The sequence below is a fragment of the Vanellus vanellus genome (assembly GCF_965231255.1).
Source record: "Vanellus vanellus genome assembly, chromosome: 1".
NCBI classification, from domain to species: Eukaryota; Metazoa; Chordata; class Aves; order Charadriiformes; family Charadriidae; genus Vanellus; species Vanellus vanellus.
This window is the reverse complement of record NC_138905.1, coordinates 108,609,142-108,632,596: the sequence shown is the minus strand read 5'-3', so window position 1 is coordinate 108,632,596 and position 23,455 is coordinate 108,609,142. Positions and strand designations below refer to the sequence as shown.

Sequence of the window (23,455 nt, the reverse complement as noted above, 5' to 3'; positions counted from 1 at the left end):
AGCGATGCACTTCCCGCAGGTGTATCTGCCACTTAAAGAAAACCACTATGGCTCACCCAGTGTAACAAATAGCCCACAGATCTGATACAATACTACCCCTGTAATTAGTATTATCCCAATGATGTATGTTATGAACAAACGTGCAACAGTTTGACTGAACTTTGGTGTAGACATAGCCTTTGTTCTTAGTTCATTTATTTTTACTTCTTCTGCAAATATTTCAGATTAAAATAAGACCTAGTTTGTAGCCTTTGTACTAGTCTATTTATACAGACTAATTTAATACAGATCACTTCATGGAGAGATAAACCCCATTTTGGCGAAGAAAAGTCTGTAAAGAAAGAAAAATAGCAAATGAAAGTGACTTTAAGGATAGACAAGTTTCTCAAGATAACTAGGCCTTCAGAAGACGTATAAAAAATAGTAGCAGTAATAGAGATTAAAAGCTGGAAGCATGCCCAAGGCTGAAGTAAAAGCTGTGTAGAGGATACCATGGATAAATGGCACATAGTCTCCACATTATTAAAACAAATGGAAAACTTTCACACTAGTGTTTCCCATCCTTACCTAAAAGGGAAAAAAAAAAAAAAAAAATCAAAAACCAAACCACCAAACAGAACAGTGTATTTCTGTTCCTGCATACCAGAAAATAAGCAAATAACTGAAAAGCTCGTGCATTTTCCCATTAAAAAGAACTTTCTCTCCACTTACTAACAGAAGAGCACATCTGTACCAGAAAAAAGACTGCACAAGTCAGCTTTGTCCTCAACTATGGCCTTTTTGTACTTCAGCTGTAACTAGAATACAGATACGATGAATAGCAAGATTCCCTGCCTCCTTACAATTTTCATAAACCTAAGTGATTAAATGATAGTCAAAGGAGACTTCATATTACACTCCCCCCAATACCCTCCTATGCATTACAAACAATCTACCTAGAGCTGCAGGGATTTTGCCTCTGTTCCACTAATTAACAAGTTCAGGTGCCTACAATCACACCATAAAGCAGACTTTCCCCAGGACATACATAGATGCTGGTACTGGTACATAAATGGCTAAAGAGATAATTGAATATTTCACTGATAAATAGAAAAGAGAATGTTTCCAAAATAATCTCCCAACCCTAGAAGAGAATATAAGTCTGAAAGAGATGTTCCAGTCACAAGACACCAAATAATTATGAAAAAAATTCTAATTAAAAAAATATGTTCTACAAAATCTCTTTAACCTTCACTGGAATGAAAGGCTGTTAAGGTCTCCACATGCTACCACCATATTTATCACCACTTCTAAAACAACTGTATTGCAGGGACTATTATCGGCTAATAAGTCTTATTTCTCATCACCAGTAATCCTTACCATAGAACAAAGCTGCAAGATAAACAATAATGCTCTACTAAGAACCTCTTACTGTGAATTATTCCAAAATTATTGTGACTACTATTTTTCTAAACAAAATGGCAAAGCATGCTCAGAAGGCATTCATGTATTTTGACCACCTTAATCATCACTGAAATCACATGCTTAACAATATGTAGACAAAAGTGTACTAATTTACCAAAAGAAATCATCCTACCTTATATTTTATTGCTGTCACAAAGGAACAATTACCTACCCATCACCATAAAGCTTACTTCTCCCCACCATACCAAATCACAACATCTGCCAGAATTAATTTCATTTCTATCCATAAAAAGGTGAAGGCTTTCATACAGTATTTTCCAATGTACTTTTGATAAAATCCTCTTGGATAGAGTACTTTCCGTCTAATTAGCCCAAATAGAGCACTACTTCTTCCTGATTCTTGTTGTAGAAGTTCTCCCATTTCCAAGCACACCTTGAACTTCCTCAAGACGGTGAAACCTGTAACATTTCCCAGTCAGTGCCTTTAAAAATACAGCTGCAAAGCCTGCCATAACTTTTTATAGCAGCCATATTACTTCCTTTATAGATGATACAGTAAATCTAAGATAAATAAATCAAATGCAGTGTCATAAAAAATCTTTATTGCATGCAATAGTTGAAAATATATTTCGCATTTTATTTTTTAAGGTAAGAGTTTCTCTGTGTATTAAATTAGTAGAGCTTTGAACAAGATACCTGAATAAATTTGTGCAGGATTTTTATTTCGAGATATGTATGAAATCTATAATATACACACGTTTGTTTAATTAAACAAACATTTTTTAAACCAAGATGGTAGTATACATTTTATTTAGAAGATCAGCACAAGAAATGCAGGGTGTGTTATCTAAAGTTAAAATGTTTATTACTTAAAACAGTTGAATTTATTTGAACACTGACATGCCTTAATGTTCCACTCACTTGATTTGTTTCCCCTTGCAATTAAAAAAAGCGATGTAACTTGTTCCAAAGTTTGATTTTCAGCAACGCTTATAGAATAAACTAACCTGAAGAGCCTACCTGTGATTATTTATTGCCACTATGCATACGTATTTCAGATATGCTTTCTTACTCATCAACCAGAAGAGTCTCTGATACATCTATACTACAAACAGACACAAATAATCACCAGGCATTAGACACAGCAAGCCACATGTCTCAACAAATCATCTTAGCCAAAGTAATACCCTTGCAGGGAAGTAATTTTTATTTCTCAAAACCATTTAAAGAGAAAGACAAAAACTCAGATGATTAAGGTCAGGAATAAAGAGACCATTACTCTTAATTTACCTTCCTGTGCTTGAAGTCTCAGCCATAATAAGATGCTGAACTTAGGGCCAATATCACAGACTGGCGAGAACAATCCCCCGTTTGTTTTTATAGAAGAAGTTACCTAATACCAGAGAGGCCATCAAAGCAGTTAAAAAAAAAAAAAAAAAGTCTTTGGAAACAGTAGATGGCCAAAATTTTACCTAGCTTGGACAGATCCATTAACAACAGCTTTTTTGGTTTGTTGTGCGTAATCATCATATTTCCAGACCAGCACTGCAGCTGCCTTTCCAAGCCAAACCTGTGAGAATGTTCCCTCCCCAAACCCTCCATGGCAGCACCTGCCCAGGGAGTCCGTGTCCAAGGGTAAGCCCTGGGGCTGCAGAACTGCTGAAGTCCCAGTTCTACACTCCGAAGAGCATCAAAAGCCTGAGATACAGAAGAGAAGACAAAGGATGGCTCATTAAGGACTAAAACTGCAAGTAAAACAAATAGCATTATCAGAAAATAGCTATACTTTAAGAGACCGCAGAAAGAGGGGGTGAGGGGAGGAAAAGGAGGAGGCATGGAGCCCTGAGGGCCTGGCATCTTCTGCCTCTGGGCAGAGCGCTTCATTTTCCCACACAAGTCCAGTTGGCAGATCTGATGCAGTTGAGTGCCCACAGGAAGAGGTGGCTGAGGAAAAAAAATATTTATTTTCTGTGTACTGTGCACACATCAAGAAACATTTAAACAAAATCAGCTAAGCAAGGCTAGTGCATAACCAGCTACTTTCGACTGATTCCTGCTCTTTTGGTGGTCTATAGATTTACAAGATGCTATCGACATGAATTACAGGCAGAGACAGTAACCGAAGTCTGGTGAATAGCTTATGTCTTCAGATGTAGACCACAGGTCAATTCTAACTTTCTACTCTCCTCTTTAAGTACAAAGATACTGCACAGAGCCTCGTCCAGTCTTGCATATCATCAGCTCACTTCAACACAGGAGTATTTCAAGTAAATGTTAAAAAAAAAAAAAACACCAAAACCAAACAAAAATAAAAAACCTGAACCCGCATATCTCATTTCAGTAAAATACGACCCAAGGAGTCTACATTTTCCATGGAAGAAAAGCATATTAAAAGCTACTACTGTTTCCTGACAAGTTGTGCTTCTGAAGTTTCAACTTCAATGCTCATCTGCCCCTTCTCCTACTTCTCTTGGATTCACTAATGAATAACCATGTATTTCTTCAAGATACAACTCTTACTTAGGAAGCCAAAACAGTCTGAACAGCAAATAGCACACTTAACTTTCTTATCCTCTATTTTCCCTTACTGTGTTCTTAATTGAAGAATAAACAACAGTAATGAAATAAACTCCAGTGCTGCTTTAAGTTCCCAGAGCAGTATGAAAACCAAAGCGCAGCAGAATTAGCACTGTTTACCTACTGATCTACTCCATAGGCACAAAACTGTTTAGACTTTCTTCAATGCCGCAACTGTGGTCAAGGTAGCACACATATGTCTAGTTTCTTAAAGACAAAATCCCTGCATCTACTTTCATGTAAATACAGTACTAATTGGAACTTCTATTACAGCATGAGTTGACTTGTAGCCTCAAGTTCATCTGCTAACATTTGCCTTAATAAAACTATACTAGGTTGAACACATCTCACGTATACCAAGCTTTTCAAATTTGGAATCATTTGAGCAACTGTTTTCTGTGCCCATTCCCACATTTCCATGTCCTTTTTCATGTGTGTGTGTGGACTCAGTGTTCCAGTAATGGTCTCGCCAATGATCTACCTGTACTTCACCTCCCTACTCATAATTCCCAGCATAAATTGGAAAAATATTGTTAGAATATCCAACATGACTCCAGGTCCCTTTCAGTATCGTTACCTTACAGACTATAGTCCCACAATGCTAAATTTCTGAATATACACCTTTTGTGTTTAGACATACGATGTGGCATTTGAATGCAAGCATATATACTTGCCAAGCCATTCAGTTCAAATACGGAGAGCAGACTTAGCTTTAACACTGCTTGTTTATCTGTCAACATTTGTCTTATGTGCAAATCCTGCAAGTGTGACTAATGATTATTGGGTAAATCCATTTTGAGCTATGTAATTCTACTTCTGTGACTCTTATGTGTATCTATTACCTTAGCGGTTTTATGTGTCTGTTTAGAGGAAATGGTCATTACTCGACTCTTTCTATAAATTAGTCAGATCATTTGAAAAGAAAATCAGTTTTTCACCATTAGTTTACACTGCTCGTCTATGGACAAGCTGTCCTCACACTCATCTAATCCTCTATGAAGACTGGTTTAAATCAGGTTTCTTTTTTGTCATAACTGAAGTCATGAAAAGATTAAACTTCTTGTCTCCTTTCCAGTAACAAAATATTTAAATGATGACAGCATACTGAAGGAGCAAAACCAGGGACTGTGACTCCTAATTACTGCTCCCACTTTCTACCCTCTTTAACTTTGAAGCTCTGCATCTATTCCATGACATAGAGCAGAAATATGCATGAGTTGCCACCCTTCCTCTAGAAGGGGGAAAACTAATTGACAGCCTAAAGGCTGAATCCAGCCCCGCAAGATGGTTTTATTTGGCTCCCACGATGGCCTAGAGCAAGACTGAACATCACATACAGTGCTAAACAATTTCCTTAGCCCACAGGAGAGCAAGAAAGAAAGAAAAGGGAGTGAGGAGAAGTCAGGGATGGGAAGAACAAAAGAGCATGGGTGATGGCTGATGGGCTAAAAATGGAAGTGTTACTGTTCCAGCATTTTCCCACCTTCGCGAGTTGCCTATATGGAAAGCAGCTACTGCAGAGCTGGGCTGTAGGAGGCTGGGTCCTTCACAGGGTCTGCCCCACTCTAGGCTAAACCAGAGGAGGGAACTCTTCCTGCTGCAGGGACTCAGACAACGACACCAGGTTCTCGAGCCCACATGCCCGCTTGTAACGGGCTTTTAAGAGACAGCTTTGCTAGATCTACTCGATAATTAGGGTAGATCAGGAGTGAACCAGTGCCCCAAGAATCCATAGAAACAGAGTAGAGGAAGGCAGCACCATTTCTGCATGGGATCTACAGTCACTCCAAAGGGAGGTCACACTGCTGGAGCACAGAGCTGGTCTGGATGTTCCTGGTCCAGGCACAAAGTCCTCTTCTTCGCATCCGTTATGTATTAAAGTAAGGGCACTGAATTTGACTTTATAGGCTTTCCCTGAGCGTGGGTGAAATTAAAATCAATGACACTCATCTGCTTCTGCAGGAGCAGTCCCGAGTCCAGCAGGAATACACTAAATTGAAGTCAGAAAAACAAGTGTTCCTGTACCAGGCTCTCCAGTGCCTTCTATAGCACCTGTATATTATTAGGCTTTCTCTTTTGTATCTTTCTCTCTCTGGACAACAGAGAGTTAAATATACAATCATCTTGATATATTCATCTGCTCCATGAGCAGCTGGCAGGGGGTGGGGAGGGATGGTGGCCCATAACCATAGGGAATCAGCAATCCTGGCTCTAGAGGAATAAATCCATAGAAGGAAAATTGAAAATTACAAGTTAGAGAACTCAGCACCACCCAAAAGGGGTAATTTTTGGAACATTTCAAGGGACTTCCAAAGTTATTTGCAATTAGTGACAAAAATAGCTACGAAAGATTGAAAATAGTCCTTAAAACAGTGTGATGAAGAGCAGTCTTGTAAGGAACAAATGTAACAGTGAGCGAGTCCCCAGTCTCTCCATGGCTGACAGACATCTTTGTGACCCTCCAGGACCAAGATTTAATTTCTTCCTATGTCAGTTTTTCTGTCTAGAGAACAGCAATAGTAAGACCACCTTCCTTCCCACATACAGGCACATTTGAACATTTATAAAATGCTTTCAAGAACTTGATTTGGAATACCTACAAATAAACAGAGGACTGCAGATATTTTAGGGTACTCTTGCAAAAGGAAATGTCACGAAGCAATGCTAAGATACCAGAATCAAAGTATATAGATTGATTCTCTTTCATCTGTACACTGACAATATTTACTAAAAATAGCTGGCCTTTATGATAATTTTTTAAGATTTGGAAAATATTGTGACTATTTTTGGTTTAGAAAACCAAATATTTCAGTTAGCATTTTAAAATGAAGTAATTTGCAATGCCTACCATTACACCTTTTATTAACAAAGGACTGCTTCGGCCCATTAACAGTGAAAAAAGTACACAATGAGGAGATTTTGATAATTTTTATTTTACTGGCTAATTCCATGGTGGCAGTTTTGAGTATTTCATTGTCCATTTCTTTAATAATTATTAATATATGTCTAGTAAATCTGACTTTACAAGAAAATTTTGCTATTATATCAAGCATCTTGCAAAAAAAAGCTGCTTGATGCCTATTTATGATAAGACAGTACTTTCCACTCTATTTTAATTTATGCTTATTCAGAAAGTGGTACATAGGTAAGCTTTCATATATTTTGAAGTAAATTTGATCAGTTAGTAAACCAAAACCATAGTTATGAGAAAGAGCAGTCCAGAAGGCGGCACAGTTTCACAAAACATCTTCGTTTATCATTATCAGCGGAGCCTTTCCTGTTTTAAAACCTCACCACAGACTACACCAAAGAACTAATTCCACTAATAAAACTGGAGCCAAACAAATTATCTTCAGATAAAGATGTCTACAAGAGAGACTTGCTAGTGTCTGATGAAAAATTTAAAAGCAGCATGGTATTCAAGGAATCTGCTTAATTATTGCCATCTTACTCTTGTGGCATTTTTAGTCTACATATTCTGTATAGTCAAAGGTGAAAATAAACTATTTATTTTTTTGACATCAGAGAAAAACCTGCAAGTTTTTACTAAATGCTCTGTCTGTAGTGTAATTGTTGAGTAAGGATAAGGCATTGAGCTGAATACCAGAATTCTAACACTAACAGTTGCTGCCAGTAAAGCGTTTACTAATAGGAACTGAGGAACAAAAGCAACCAAGAATGCCTTTGCATCTGGAGATGGTTACAGAAACCAAAAGGGTAACCGTGTATAAAGTAGAACGCTTCCATATCCCTAATTTTATTTATTTTTTTAAGAACATAGGTTAGAAACAGTACTTGACACTTTTGCCCCTTGTTTTTGTTAATTGGTTTTTAAGTTGTAAGTTAATTAAAAAAATAATTTCTACTGTTTTTTCCCACTTTATTATGAACTTTTGGAGCTGAATTATAGCAGGCATATAGGCAAAATACTAAATTTCAGTCAAGCCAGCTCTAGCATACAGCTCCCCTCCAAACACTTATGATAGCATAGAAGCACAAAGAAGCCCAGTTTAGAGTCCACATGTGTTTAATCTTTGATTAATTGAACAAAAACTAAGCGCCTCCAGACGTATTTCTTTTAATCACAGGAAAGATATCTTTTCAGTTGCTTTGCTAGTAGGAGAGTCAGCAGATGTCTGTCTGGTCTAAAGGGAATTTCTCTTTCTCTGGAGAAAACAGTTTAAACAGGAGAGGAACAGCCATATGCTGACTATGCACTGCTTAACAGATGACATAGAGAAGCATCTACTACCGCAGGGAGTGGAACGGGGCAGTTTTCAAATTAAATTTCTTTCAAATTCAAAGCAATCAGCTGAAATCAATTTACATACAGGATGCAAGTGAAGTCAGACAGTTCTCATCAAAACAGCTCACAGACACAAAGATGCAAATCTATCTTTGTCAGCAGTATGACTTTTAAGAAAGGTTTTACCGTGCTGACAGTAAAAAGAAAGAAAATCAATGTCTTCACAATTTTAAATGTAGCAGATACTTTTGTTTACTGGGGAATGAAGATTCTAATAATAATAATAAAATCTCATTCATATGAAGAATTTGCCAAAGGTTCTAAGTTCATACAGAAAAGGGTATTAGCACAATACAAATTTATCTCCAAATTTAACTCAGGAGCGAGACCTTCAATACTTCAGGAAAACATCTATTAAAATGTAGGACTTGGGGGGAAAGAAGCATCAGAACAACCAATGCATGAGGATTACTAGTCAGCATTTTATTTGCCTGACTTTATTCTTTTGCCTACAGGCCTATGTCCTATACTATCATCTAGGAAACGTAGACACTAATAAAAATAGGAACGATCTCCTTCACTTCATCTCAGTGAAGACATTGGGGGAGGGGGGTGGTGGTGTTGTGGAGATCAGTTTGAAGCAGAAACTGCGGGGGGGGGGGGGAGAAAAAAAAAACAAAAAACTAGACATCTGTTAGTTGAAAACCACACATAAAAACTCCCTTGGACCAGAGGAAGCTCACTAACCATAAAAAAGAGGAGACAGCCAATAGTCCCAATTCATTTGATAACTTCCACCAAGGAGCCCCCTCTGAACTCTGCTTGAGGCTCCATCTTTCACAGTCCACAGGGCATACAGGCTCGATACACAGCACGGCACCTAACACTGTGGGAGGAGAAGGAGAGTATGCAGCAGAGACTGAAATGAAACTGCTGTGGTATCAAACACCATTTCCTTCTTCATATAATTAGGATGCCTGCCTTTATTATTGTTATTTCTGGTTAGTGTTAACAGTCTGAATTGTCTTCCACAGGCTTCTGAACAGCAACAGCAAAACTAAGGAGACCTTTGGCATCAATTCACTATATTGGTAAGATTCAGGAAAATGACTTGCATGTCTATCTCAGGCTCATGCTTGGAAAGGAAGACCCCTTTAAACCTCAACAATTTTACTTCATTTTTTTCTTTTTTTCCTCTGAAACTAATGACCAATGAGTCTAAATCTGCAAGGCATAGCTTCCACCTTGTTCTAAGAACCAAGTTCTCTAGTTTTGGTTCGAGGTTTCAGATAGTCTATTACCAGAGTCACCATCCCACAGAAAGACTGCCACCGCATTGTTTGATTTATGAATTTGCTGAGCTGCACTTCAATTTCTGGCAAGGCTACAAAATGCATAATTTGCATGATCATCCATCCCAGCATGGTTGCCATAACATTCTAAATTACTCATCAGCTTAAGAATAATCAGTATAGTCACAGTATCATCAAGAACTCTGTTGGCTAAAGGAAATCGAAATTCCTTTTTTCTACATAGTTTCTGGGAAGACACAAGTATGTAAGAACAGCTTTCTTAGGTCAGACAAAGTGCTCATGTAGTCTACTATTTTGCCCTGACCGTGGCAGGAGTAGATAATTGCACTGAATAGGAATCTTTTATTTATGTGCTGTTTTCACTGTAGTTGTGTCTCATGTGTATCAGCATCTAGAAAAAGCTTTCATTTGTTGTGTCAGTATCATTGCTATCCACTAACAATAGCACTGACCTGTGAACTGCTTTGAGTACATAATTAGCTAAAATACACCGAGTCCACTTAGTCCACTTCCAAAATATATTGAATCTTAGCACTTCAGATCTGGCATGAAAGACATAAACAGTATGGGCTTCCAAACAACTCCATGGAACAACCAACATCCTAAAACACTAACCTTACAACTGCAAACTATACAACCTTCAGATCTTTCAAAATTACTCTTACATATTCATACATACATACAAGTCGTATTTTAAATGATACACATACAATGTTCCTTTAAGAACAGAATCACTACAAAATGAAGTTCTACCATACAAAACTGCGTCAGTTGGAAATATATTTAAGTTATGGCGTTTGCAGTCAAGCTTCGGTGTTTTAGTTTTCTGTTGGGTTTTGTGTTTTAAATCTGCACATCATTTTATACCTCAATGCATAAATTAACGTTGTAACCCTCTATACAGCATGAACATCCAGCAATTCTGATAAAGCACATTCCTTATTTTATTCATTTATTTCATGAGTACTGAATCACCAAAACTTCACCAAGCAATACTAGAAAAAAGTAACTCTTCTTTTTGTCTCTCCCACTGATCCTGCAAGGGTGGACATTTGCCTGAAGAAACCTAGTCTTTGAACAAAACAATAGAAGAAAAACACAAAAAAGAAAGAACAACCTTCTGTGGTATCTTAAAACTAACTGCATACTTGAAACAAAAACCATCCACAGCTTTTATGAGAATCTGCCAAATAAAATTGTAACCAACATAAACAGCACATGTTTGTCATACACAGGCTTTCATTATATCTTGCTGCGAAGTACTATAGACAGCATGCGAGTGGAGCAAATCAGCTCCTTCTAGCAGGAACATCAGTACTAGCATACTTTGAAACCTATCATCCTCAGCAGCCTACAAATGGAAGGGAGACACTTTTCCCAAAGAATTTACTGTGGCATGTTCACTGCTGCCAACAAAGTTCAGAAAGAAGTTCCAGAACTTACAGTGGAAGTAAAAAGCAATAAAATATAAAATAAAATCAAGTAAATAAATAAGACCTGCTTTTGACTTGGCATGAATACACACTCATCCAAGTGACTCCCCAGGCGACCAACTAAATCTTAGCTATCTTCGCTATAGGAGTGAGGAGTGTTTGTTTCAGATCGCATGTAACAGATTTGATCTCAAACAACTGACATGGAGGCAACACCTTTAAAGCCAAAGCAGACTTTGTTTATGTGCTTTTTGTACAGAAATTACTTCTGTCATCATGGAATGGAAACAATTTTAAATACACTAATACTTCTAGAAGAAATGTAGTTTGAGTTACTGTATACCATCAAAGTATTGATAACTAAGTACGATTTCTTCTGATATGTTTACCAATGTCGTGGTTTGGCCCCAGGCAGCAACAAAGAACCAGGCAGCCGCTCGCTCGACTCCCACAGCCGTGGGAAAAATCGGCAGAAAAGGGCAAAACTCGGGGGTTGAAATGGTGTTATTTAACAGAACAGACAAAGGGAAGAAGACACGGGTAAAGGAATACAAGAACGCGATTACAGTACCGCCGCGCAGCGCACCGACCGGACCCGCACCGCCGCAGCCCGCCCCCGAGGGGCGACTGCCCCCCTCTCCCCGGCTAGCGCCTCTTATAGCGGGGCATGGGGCACGTGGGATGGAATACGTGCCTCCCCTGCCGGCTCCTTGGGGAAATTAACCCCATCCTTGCCGGAACCAGGACAACCAAGCAATAAACAAAAGCTGCAGTGCGCACCATCGGATGTGTCTACTGGCCCACTGCAAAGAGGACGCAGAGCAAACAAAATGACCATGAGTTAAAATTGAGTTAATAACCCTTTTAGTGAAGTGGCAGTGTGGGATCAGGGCACTAGGAGCAATGTTCCACCAACAAGTGAGGGGAGCTGCCCTCCCTAACATGGAGAGAGAAAAGATCATCCTAAAACAAAAATACCATAAGAAATGTTGAAAGGTGGTCAACAAAAGTTGAGGCTATTTTTTCCGTGATCTGATGAGTTATGAATGGTAAAAGAACATACAAAGGAATAAAGTCATTAAAATAATTTTAGCATAGTTTTTAACAACAAAATTCTTGAAGCTTTGTTAGTAAGAAATGTGAAAATATAGTAAATGAGGCAGCTGTTGGAAGCACAGAAAAATCTAACAGCATTATCCAATACATACCACTATTAAGCATAGTCACTGATACAGATCTGCTGATCATGACAGCAAATAAACAGAACTGTTCTTCTGAGGTTCACCCAATGCTAAACTGATATGGCCTGGCAGGACAATATACCACCAACAGTATACTTAGTTCCTCTCTCCTCTGAAGAAAAGAACCAATGGTTTGGTTAAAAAGGGAGTATTTTTCCTCTGAGGCCATGGAAATGCTGACACCTATACAAAATGTTTTGTTTGTTGTCATGCAACTGAAAAAGGGAGTAACCTGTTGTTTGCCTGATTCTTTTAACACACCGCTGACTGCACATAAAGTATAATTTAAAATACAGAACATTTATAAAAATTAAGTGGTTTGAATTTTGACAGTATTGTGTAACTTGCAGCTAATAATACGAACAAAATTAATGAAAAGTGAGAACGAATTTTGCAGCTCATATTCTGCATAACACAGGAAAACAAAGAACGTCATCACTGGTCTTTAGATTCTGCAGTAACTTTTTCTTCATCTGCAAAAGGAATTTCAGAACAACATATTTCACTTTACCAACAATAATTAATGAGGCTTCTGAGGAAACCATCCTCTTCACAGGATGGTTAAGTGTTTCTTGTAATTCAAAAGAACTTGAAGTGTTTTTAACCATAAGACACCTACGCTGACTATGCCATTTTTATTCCTTTTAAATAATTTTAAAACTGCAACAAAGCATTTTTAGAACTAGAACAGTCATCTAGTATGTACTGAAGATTATGTTACAACAATGACAAAGCTACACAACAAAGAACCATGCCAAATTCCCTGGTCATATATATACATTTCTCTTCTAAAACCTCATCATGACTTGCCAAGGGGCGAGGGTAAAGAAAAGGAAATAATTTAATTCAGTGAGAAACATCAGATATATCTCAATTTTATCAAATAAAACCACCTTAAAGTAATTCAGCCACTTTCTCTGAAACTTGACACGAACCATGTGTGGATTGCTTGCATGAAGATAAATTCTGTTCCTAAACAACATGAACGTAGAGACTTAATACATTGCCTTCACGTCAGGACAGTCCAATTTGAAGACAATCTAAAATTATGTCTTATTTCCACACAGTAGAGGAAATCACCTGAGAAATCTCTGTTTTCATTTGGAATCTCCTGAAATATACTCTTCTGTTTGCACCACACTGTGAGTTCAGATTGAAATTCTTTAAATGTGTCACTATTTCATTTTTCAACCATGCTATAGGACATTCATGGAGGGCTGTCAGGACAGCCATGGAAGTCTCATGGAAGACTAATTTTTCTAACCCTGAACTAGGAATTTAATACTAATATTGACACAATTAAATATGATTACCATAAGAGACGTAATATTTAAGCATTTGCTACACTGCTGGATTTCTGTTCACTTCCCTATCTCCTTTTTCATTTGGTGATTCATATTAGAATTCAAAGAAGGTGCACAGAGTAGAAATATTTATACAAAATATGAGTATAAACCCTTGCTATTTTGTTAGAGAGGTTTAATGGGACAAAGAAATTCCTTATCTTCCACCCTGCTTTCACCCTTTTTACAGGTGAAAGTAAACACAACTAAAGTAAGCCTTCTTTAAAACGTGGAAGGTTTGTGAAGCATCTGCTTTACATCTTCTCCTTAGGTCTAACTCCATATGTGACAACACCGTTTTCATTTCATGAAGGGAAAAAAAAAAAAAAAAAAAAAAAAAGAAATAAGAAAGTACAAGGTTCACTTTCCTAAAACTTTCAGGGATGCAGCACAACTATGCTTAACAGAGTTACCCCCCCGGTTACTAGAGGGTTGGTTAGTAAAGGAAACAGAACACCAAAAGAGTAAAAATAAGGCTCTATGCATCTTTAGAAATTAGGTAGGAGACTTAAAGGACTACACTGACCAACATTCTTCAACTAACTGCAACAGCAGAGGAAAGTAGTATAAACAAACTTGTAAAAGCAGCTAAAATAATTGTTCTTGCTTTCCTCAAGCAGAGATAACTACATTACAAAAAGTAGCGCATTTGCATGTAACTGACCTCATTGCAAAGAAATTTCTCCTAAATGACGTTACATCTTTTGCTAAGATATGCTTCAGAGGCAGTTTATAGTAATCCAGGCTTTCAATGCTTGTTACAGCTGCATAGTAAAAGTCAAGGTAAACCTACCCTTGATAAATGGTAGGTTTTAAGAAGCATTAGCAACAGCACTACTATTAAGCCTTCCATGCCTCAAGCAACTTTTGTTAATGCCACTGCTTGTAGTAAGCAATGGTATAGCTTCACTAAATTTTTTTATATGTACTTATGAGCTTAATGAGATTCTTGTAAAATTGAGATTCATCTTTGTTAAATATGCACGTAAGCATTCAAATGAAGTCACTTGTTTATCAGCAAGATATGAACAGCTCAGGTAACAAAATCTGCAAATCTGTTCATTAATTTCAGCTTGGCTTAAAACATTGATGCTGTACAATGGCAGTCAGGGGAGCATGTTCCCTAACATAACCCCATATAGACTGAACATACAATGAAAACAATACACAAGGAAATACAACTTCTCATTCTGAGAATGCTATTACTGCTTTAGAACTACTGAGCAGACAGAGCTGTTCATATCAGTCCTGTGCTATGAAAGGTTTTTTGTTTGCTTGTTTTTAAAGTCACAACTTGGCAAGTCTATAATTGGGACTTTCCTGGGATCTAATGTAGAAAGTATTTGGATTATTATCCATTGTAAATGGAAAACAAGTGTGAGCAAACTTTTATATACAACAGCTTGCTTACTGTAAGGTACTCTGTTACTGAGCTTAGATATTACATGCATGTGTATGTACTTTATAAATACTTTTGCCGAAGCATGGCTCTTGAAGCAAATACATGTATCAATAGAAAATAGAAATACTGTGATAAAAGTTACCTAGAACTTTCATAGCGCATGGGAAAGAAGTTCATAGAGAAACATGATTTGAAATAAAGACTCACAAAGCCACTGACCATCAAACATAATCAAATTCATTTGCATTTGATTTTTCTCAATATGCTCAAAAATTTAAAGCAGAGAAAGAAAGATGAATATACCCCTGCAGCTATTGTTGCCCCCTTTGACATGGGTAGATTTCTACGTTACATGACAGACACCCACGAGATCAGGAGATAAAAATTTTCCTCAAAAAGGAGTAACTGGAGGAAAACAAAAGAAAAACTTAAAGACTGAATCAAATCATCACACACCAATAACTGAATTGGATCTTGATCAGGTGTATCTATTCACCAGATAATCCTGAAAGATTCAAGCATACAAAGCAGCTGCAGCCACCTTCCAGTCTGCTAACGGGTAACTTTGCCCTTTTCCAAAACTGCTTCTACTCCTCTACTGTGAAAAATGACTTTTGGTTCCCAACAGTTTATGTGACAGCCAAAATAGTCTCCAGCTCTGACTCTGAAGATTAAGCATGGTTCCATTTTGTGCTCCCACCTGTAAAAGCTGACGTTTATAGAGAGAATTAGCCAGTTTCGTTTTGACAGGGACATGCCCTTTTTCACGTTCTTTAGGACCTTTCAGCACTGGAGTATGTGTCACTGGTAAGCAGTAATCCGAAACCAGTTACATTCCTCAAAAACAAAACATGGAGCTAATTTAAGTAGGTCTCCTGTGATCAAAAGGCTGAGTTCAGGAAGTCAAGAGGAGGGAGGCAAATGGACTTGCAGCAGACTAAGTCTGAAGGATGACTACAGACTGTTATCTGACTATCCCATCGCACACCCTTTCTGGGCTACCTACTGAAACTTCGGTCTACTGCAGAGTTTGAACACATACAGTGAGACTCCATTTCAGAAATGTTTTGGGAATAGTATTTCAAATAAAGATGAAACCAGTCAACTATGAAAAAAACATCATCTCCCAATTAAACAGGACTTACACCTCTCTTATTTAATTGACTTGTAATTCAGCTTTCTGTTGAGTTCCTATTTATGCAAATTTATATCTTTCCCATTTATGAAGATCTTACAGATCTAAATTACACAGGAAGTTTCATGTAATATTAAATCACAGAGCTACTTTGCACAGGGCTGTGTAGCTTTGAATAGTTTTACCAGTCTCTGAAGTGTCTAAGATATTTTAATTCTTGAAATATCAAGTGGCTAGCTATTTGATTAGAGAAAGTGACAGTCCCTGCAATGTAATCAAACAGAATGCAGTCGATGGGGGTTCAAGTACTGGTTTGGTATATTAAAGAAAGATACCACTCTTTACCAGCAAGAAATAGCACCTTGGTTTTAATGTTTCTTTGGTTTCAAGGAAATAACCACAGAAACTGCAGGAAATACAGCTGAAAAAATATTTATATGTATATAAAATAACATTGCAGAGAAGATAACAAAATCCCAATGCCACAAGTCAACACAGGGGATCTTCAAACATTTTGGAAGGGCCACAAGAGGCTGAGATCGAATAAGAAATAGACTTACGTAATTAAATTTACTGATAATAAATGGTATTTAGATCTTGTTCAATGGTATTCATTGAAGACTACACCATCATTACCGACATACAGATCACTGAAAGAAAATGTAGCATCCTTTGGATTAAATGAGATGCACACCTCACTCAAATCACCAAAGAAAGTTTGATGAATAGAAAGGAACAAAGCAGAGGTTAAACTCCCTCTGCAATTTTATGATTTTAGTCTCTCCCCCATTGTGGATATCACACCTAAAGCTATTTTTAAAGTTCTTAAAATATATATGTATTTAAGAAGATTAAACAGCTTTTTATATATTGCATTTCTGAAATTGTTGTACATCTGAAAACCCTCTGCATTTTTTTTCTTTGCAGCTGTGTAATCTACGCACAGTGTCTTTAAAGAACTTGTCCACCTTATTACATACGCAACAAATTCTTTGTGGACTACCTCAATGATGAGCATTGGAACTGCTTAAAAAAACATCTCCACGAAGAAATAACGGACATGAAAATTTATTTTTAGTATTAACCTGAATCTGAAGTCAAATCTACACGTCCATTGAACAGCGAAGGAACATCATCTAATTGAAGTTGTTACCATAAAAGGTGATGGAAGAAAATTTTGTGATAAATTCCCTATCACGTTATGAAACAAACTGGTGCAGACAGGAGCTGCATCTTCCAGCAAGAGCTAGTAGTTACAGTACAAAACACACTTTGGCTTTCTATGTTTCACAGAAGATTTTTGGTTAAACTTTCAGCATCAAAGCATACAATCAAATGAGTACTCTATACCATCTTCTGTGCTTTATAGATGAAAACCAAATAAAGGCAATTTTACTCCATAAACATATAAAGTTTAAACTATAACATAAGGGTTTCTAAAACAGCACTTGTTTATGACCACAAGTATACAAATGTAAATGCTGTGGTGCTCAAAACAGGTGTACTGAGGACCTAATCAAAACAGTTTGCTGATCTGCAGCAATCCACTGTGAATGTACCTACAGTTTATGACGATAGTGTTGCAGATATAATGCACAGATTTTGAATTTAATGCAAATTTATTCCACCAGCCTTCAACTCTTTCCCTGTTTCTCACCTCTTCTGTGCTATTTAAAGTGTTTTGGTACTTTTGCACTGCCACATCACTAGCTTTTCTATTAAAATAATAACCTTTTCTGTTACAATTCTTTGTCTATAATCTCCTGGTATACAATTAAAACTGTACACCTTCATACCTACAAATCTTATTTCCAAATATAAATAGTGAGGTTTTGTCCCTTTACAGCGTTGTTGGTGTTTATTTTCTGACACTAGCCCTCAATATGAGAGTAATTTTGAGCTGGATTAACAATTTAATGCTATACTATTGTTAGGTGGGGTACATTTGAAACCCTTTAAGATACTCATCTTTTATTTTTTGTCTTAAGCGTTGGCAGAGGCTCTTAAATATTTGTGGCTGTATCAATATCTTGCATTCAGACCCTATCACAGTTACACTGTCTACTGTAATGTCATGAAGCTGATCTGAGGCAAGGGTGACAAACATTTAGCAACTATATACCAGTTGAACCGAATTGACAGTGTACCGACCACTGCAGTATACCTCATGTTTCTGGGTTCTGAAGAATTGTGGAAGACACAGAAACACTACATACATTTCCAACATTACTTCAAGGTACATCACAAACCAAAAATAGACATGAAATTGTCCACACTGCTTTGCTGCATGGACAGAACATTAACACTCATTTTAAGAATCGACAAGTAGTGCTATAGAGTACACAACAGCGATTAGATAAAAATAAAAATCTCTGAAACACTACACCCACTCAAAATTACACCTACAAGATACTGGATATAACATTTGGGAGTAACCAATCAGCAGATAATTTAAACAGGTTATACATTTACTGGATAAGCATACTTCCAGCTAGCCAGACACTAATTACTTTTGTCACTAAAAGCGGTAACAAGGAAACAGCATGGTCATAGATCTTAATCATCTGTATTTACTGTATTACATGTGATGCTTGAGATCCTTCTGGTATAAGAATTATGAAAATCCTCGGGATTTTCTGTGAATGTGAGTAAGACTAGGCAAAGGGCTCAAGTAAATGCAAGAATTTATAGTCTATTTCCTTTGCCTGCTGTGAAACTTATGAAAATCCAACCCTTCTTCTAAAGTTATACATCAACAGTGGCATTTATTTAATTTGTCTATAAGCGAGGAGCTTGGTCAAAGGCAGTTAACAACATTAACTCTTTAGTGAACAGAGATCAGTGTTTTCAGAGGGCGACTCACCCAGTTCTGAGGTAGCTCTTCAACATGACACCAGATGAATTGCTATAGATTACCGAGGAAGCCTATGCAAGCAACTTAAAATAGATACCTAACTTTTGAATCACAAGGTTTCCTTTCATACTTCAGTACCCCAAAATTGATATTTTTTGACCTACACTTGGCCGTCCATTTAAATGCTTAAAACCCTTTAATGTACACTCTCTTCCTTTAAAATAAGTTGAGTTTAAAAGGGCATACAGGAAGAGATAAGCATTACAAAGTGATGTGAACATACTTGACTGCTCCTTCCGTTGGCCAAATACTTAGAAATAGAGAGATAATTTGTGGGCCGCTTCTTTTAGAGAAACAAAAAATATTTCATGTTTCTAAATCTGCCATTATTTTTTTTCTAGCGTTTCTTTGTGCAACAGCAATTTCAAAACATACCCTATTAGATCAAATTCTGGCTATCCTGCCTCCTATTACACATTGCATTTTGCATGGTTATCTGGAGAGGAAAACACCTATAAATTGAATTTAAATATTTAATCATAATTGCATCTAAGTATAAAAGTAATGAGAATGCAAAAAAGTCTGAATTTCTACAGTGATATGATACCTCTTTCTCACTATTTTTCTATTTTCCTATATCTGTATTAGTAATAATTAACCATGTAATTCCTTTATCGCTTTTAAGTCAATGCCTCAGAGGCAGCTAACACTTATTTTTTTATCTTCAAATAACATCAAAGCAAGCAGCTGTTACCAAGGGGGGGGGGGTTGGGGGGGGGGGGGCGGGAAATGTACTTACTTGCCACCTCCAGCGACGCATTATGACTTACAGCTTCCCCAAGGTAATTCCTTGCCACACACACATAGACCCCTTCATCTGGCCTACTCTTGCGCCCATGGACTATGCGTAAGAAAAATAAAGATCCGCTGGGCAGGAGCATGCGGTGGGAGCGTGGATCATCCTTGTCCGTTTCCACTCTTTCCCCCCCCTTGTACCACTCGATGGTGGGGGTCGGCCTTCCTTCAGCTTTACAGTTTAAAGTTGCCGGTTCTCCTTTGGAAACAATTAGATCAGAAGGGTGTTCAACAATTCGAGGTGGGAAATCTTCTTGCCGAAGACGGGAGCCTGCAAGATAAAAACACAAAACTTACTTAGGAGATCGCTGCCAGGTACAGTCACTGTGTTTTGCGATACAACTACTTAACCATTATCCCGTAGTATAGGATTTACTAAGAACATCTATGAACAGCCTTTAAAGTGAAAAAAAAAAAAAAAAGTCTTAATGCACTTCATTGTGTGCAAGGTTGTCCCAAGTGAATAAATTCAAAAGCATTTTTTCAACAGGCAACCTATATTAGTGAACTCAACCACCATGTTCCTAAATCACATCCATTTTTATATTAATCTATTCGTGTATATAAATTTATACATAGATGCATATGTATATATAGAATTATGAAAAACTAATCCGACAGATACTCTACAGATATCAGACCACCTCTACCAGCAAAACTGTACTGCTCTAATTCATAACACAAAGTCGCAGTCAACCTCAATTGACTTTTTGGAAAGCCCATTAATTCACGCAATGCCTGCAGAGTAAGTCTAACGTATCCAGCACCCACAAAGTTGATTTATTTTACTTTGCTTTCCTATCAGCAATTTTTAGTCGCTTGTTAAGAAGTACCATAGAGGTACAAATACATGGAGTACCTGAGTGTTTCTTACACCTCTTGTGTCTGGGAAAACTAGAGCAACTTTTTACATTATAAAATTTTTTACTGTCTCCAGTCTAGAACTCTGATACAATGCGAGACAACAGTATTGGGGATAAAAGAAAAGTTAAAAGCAAACAAGGTACTCTTCTAGAAAAGCATTCAATTTCAAACTAACTCAAACCACAAGCTATTAATTGGCATGAAAAAATAACTCTAATAGTCTGGATAGCTATACACCACAGAATAATATGGCAACCAACTGGGTGCCCAAGAACTCCAAATTAGTAATAAGCAGCTACTAAAACTTTCAAGGTTTTGAATTGTTAACTAATTTTGAATTAATATTTTCCTTATTTCTGTCTTTCTTGATATACAACTTTGCCATGTATAAAATTAGTCTCTTGGGTCACTAATTTCTGAATATTAAAATTTTTGATGCCAAGATGTTTTCTGAACAGCTGTAAAGCACCAGAAATAAATACAAGATCTATCCACTGCAGGTTAATAGACCATAAATCGCTATGGAAAAAGGGAAGGAGACAAGAAGAGAGTCCCAGACAGAGCTCTGTTTTCAATATATACTATATGTGTGTGTATGAGTATTTTATATAAATATATTGTATATATCTAAAATAAAACTATTCCAAAATGTGGAACTTTCATGTAAAGTTCATTTCACCTCAAGACAATCAATTCCAGCTAAATGTTACACTAATCAGCTAGCCTTAACCACACATTCCCAAATCTCTGGTTGACTACACTGAAATACGTTTGCATTCTGTGTGCAGTAAAATACGACACTTTTAAATGAACACTACTGATCATTAAATACCAAATAATTCAAACAGCAATAAACCTACTCTTTAGTCCTTTGAGGAAAGATAATATTAGTATTGTATTTAGGACTACATTCCTAAATGATAAGAAATATTTTTTTCCTCTAGTTTGCTCATTTCTGTTCAAATATTCACAATATTGCACGATTTTGTAGTACCTAAAGCAAAAAAGTAATTATATTTTACATTTACTTTTACCTACAACAACTACCTAAGACATGAAAACTAAAGCATAGGCAGATAAAGCAGAAGTCAGGGAACTCCCGAATCCTTTTGCTGCTTACACCACTGTGCAGTCCAGCCCTGCACATCACTCTAAAGCACGACTTTGAGCTACACCCCTAGAGATAGGGTACAGCCCAAATGCAGTAAGAGGAGAGCTAAAAATACATGAAAAGAAAATCGTGCCAACCAGCCCTGCTCTTTTGCAGTACCTACAAAAGCCTCTAATATACTTCTGTTTGCCCTAAGAGCACATTTCGGTCACTGCAAACTGCATTTGTGTCTGCTCATCCTGAACTTTTACAAAGCTCATGCGAAAAGCCCCTCATGCAATAATGCTGCCCTCACAATTGGGGGGACCAATTTTAGATCTCTCCTTCCAAGGTAAAAATGCCTAGATGGGGATAAAACATCTTGTTTTGTCTATACTTTTACTCATTTCTTAAGTACCTCACAAGGAAAGGCACGGAAACAAAGGATTAGAGAGCCAAAATCAATTGTTGTAAGTAACTCTAGAAATATAAAAATCCAATCTCAATGTAAAATGTTTAAAGACAGTTAATATCGTTTTAAAAAACAAAGGTTGCACATATGCTAGTACGTATCACATTTGTATTTTCACAGATTATGCTAGTGAACCAGCACACAATATAGTACAAGCCTCCTATTGTTTCTGTCAGCCTGGCCCAGACCACAAAGAAATGAATTACCATTTTCAGATATTTTCTATGCACACTTCCCCATACTGACATGCAAGTGACTGTACACTAACTTCAAGTACAGTACAGAATGAAAGTTTAAAGACTGACCTCTAAACTTTCCTGAAAACTGAGACTCAAAATTCTCAGGGGGGAAAAGGTCCTCAGGAAACTCCAGGAATGCTCATATATTTTTTAATTTTTTTTGCTGTGTAACATTTGAGAACTTAAAATGATAGCAATGTCCATTAATTATTATTTTTTTAATCCTAGCATTTTATAAAAAGTAACATTTCTCTAGAAAATTTCATAAAATTGCTTGAAGCAGAAAGGGACAAAAGCTGCACGAGTGCTTGACTGGCACATAGTGAGCATTAACCACAGATTTAGTCACAACTGCCTGAGGGGTATAATGGCCTTGACAATCAAGTTATAATCTCTCTACATATCTACACACTTTTATTTTTATTTTTTTAAATTCTTTCTTTCCTTTTTGCCTAGTTATTTAAGCTGCATTTACGTTTTATTGAGAAGCAGCAGCTTCAATTATCAGCATAAATCTTACAGTGGGCACCAATCCTGTAATTTTCCTGTCAAAAATCCTTCCTAAGGGGATATTTGGTAAAAAAAAAAAAATAGAAGCGGAACACCTATTACACACTGGATCTGCCAGTAAATATACAACAGAGCTGCTTTTTTTTTTTCACCTAAAGATGACAGCATTGGGTTATAGGAACTAACCAACTTGTGTTCTCTGCTTTTATTATAATTCAGGTCTTTCATAAAAAGTCAACAGGATGCCACCAATTAAAGTATGCCATAGTAATTATTCCATGCTGCTACTTAAAAGAACAATTATATGAAATCATGTTTCCAGTTTCTTGGACTGTGCCACAACTATTTTTACAAGAATTCAAACACTGAAATAAACAGATGTGAAGGTTCAAAGAAAGCTAACGCTAGATGAATGCTAAACTCATAGAAGGCAATATTTGCCTTTATTCACACCTTAAAACTTCCTGTTTGTAGTAT

At 37.0% G+C, this 23,455-nt stretch overlaps 1 protein-coding gene across 1 annotated transcript in view; it reads right to left on the bottom strand.

Annotated features, from left to right (window-relative positions):
- Positions 1-23,455, bottom strand: part of ROBO1 (roundabout guidance receptor 1) — a gene marked incomplete at its 5' end in the record, with an annotated part of 544,235 nt that overhangs the window by 256,358 nt on the left and 264,422 nt on the right. Inside the window, one exon of the mRNA XM_082491545.1 lies at positions 19,748-20,074. Coding sequence (XP_082347671.1) covers positions 19,748-20,074 — 327 coding nt within the window. The remainder of the gene's footprint in view (positions 1-19,747; positions 20,075-23,455) is intronic.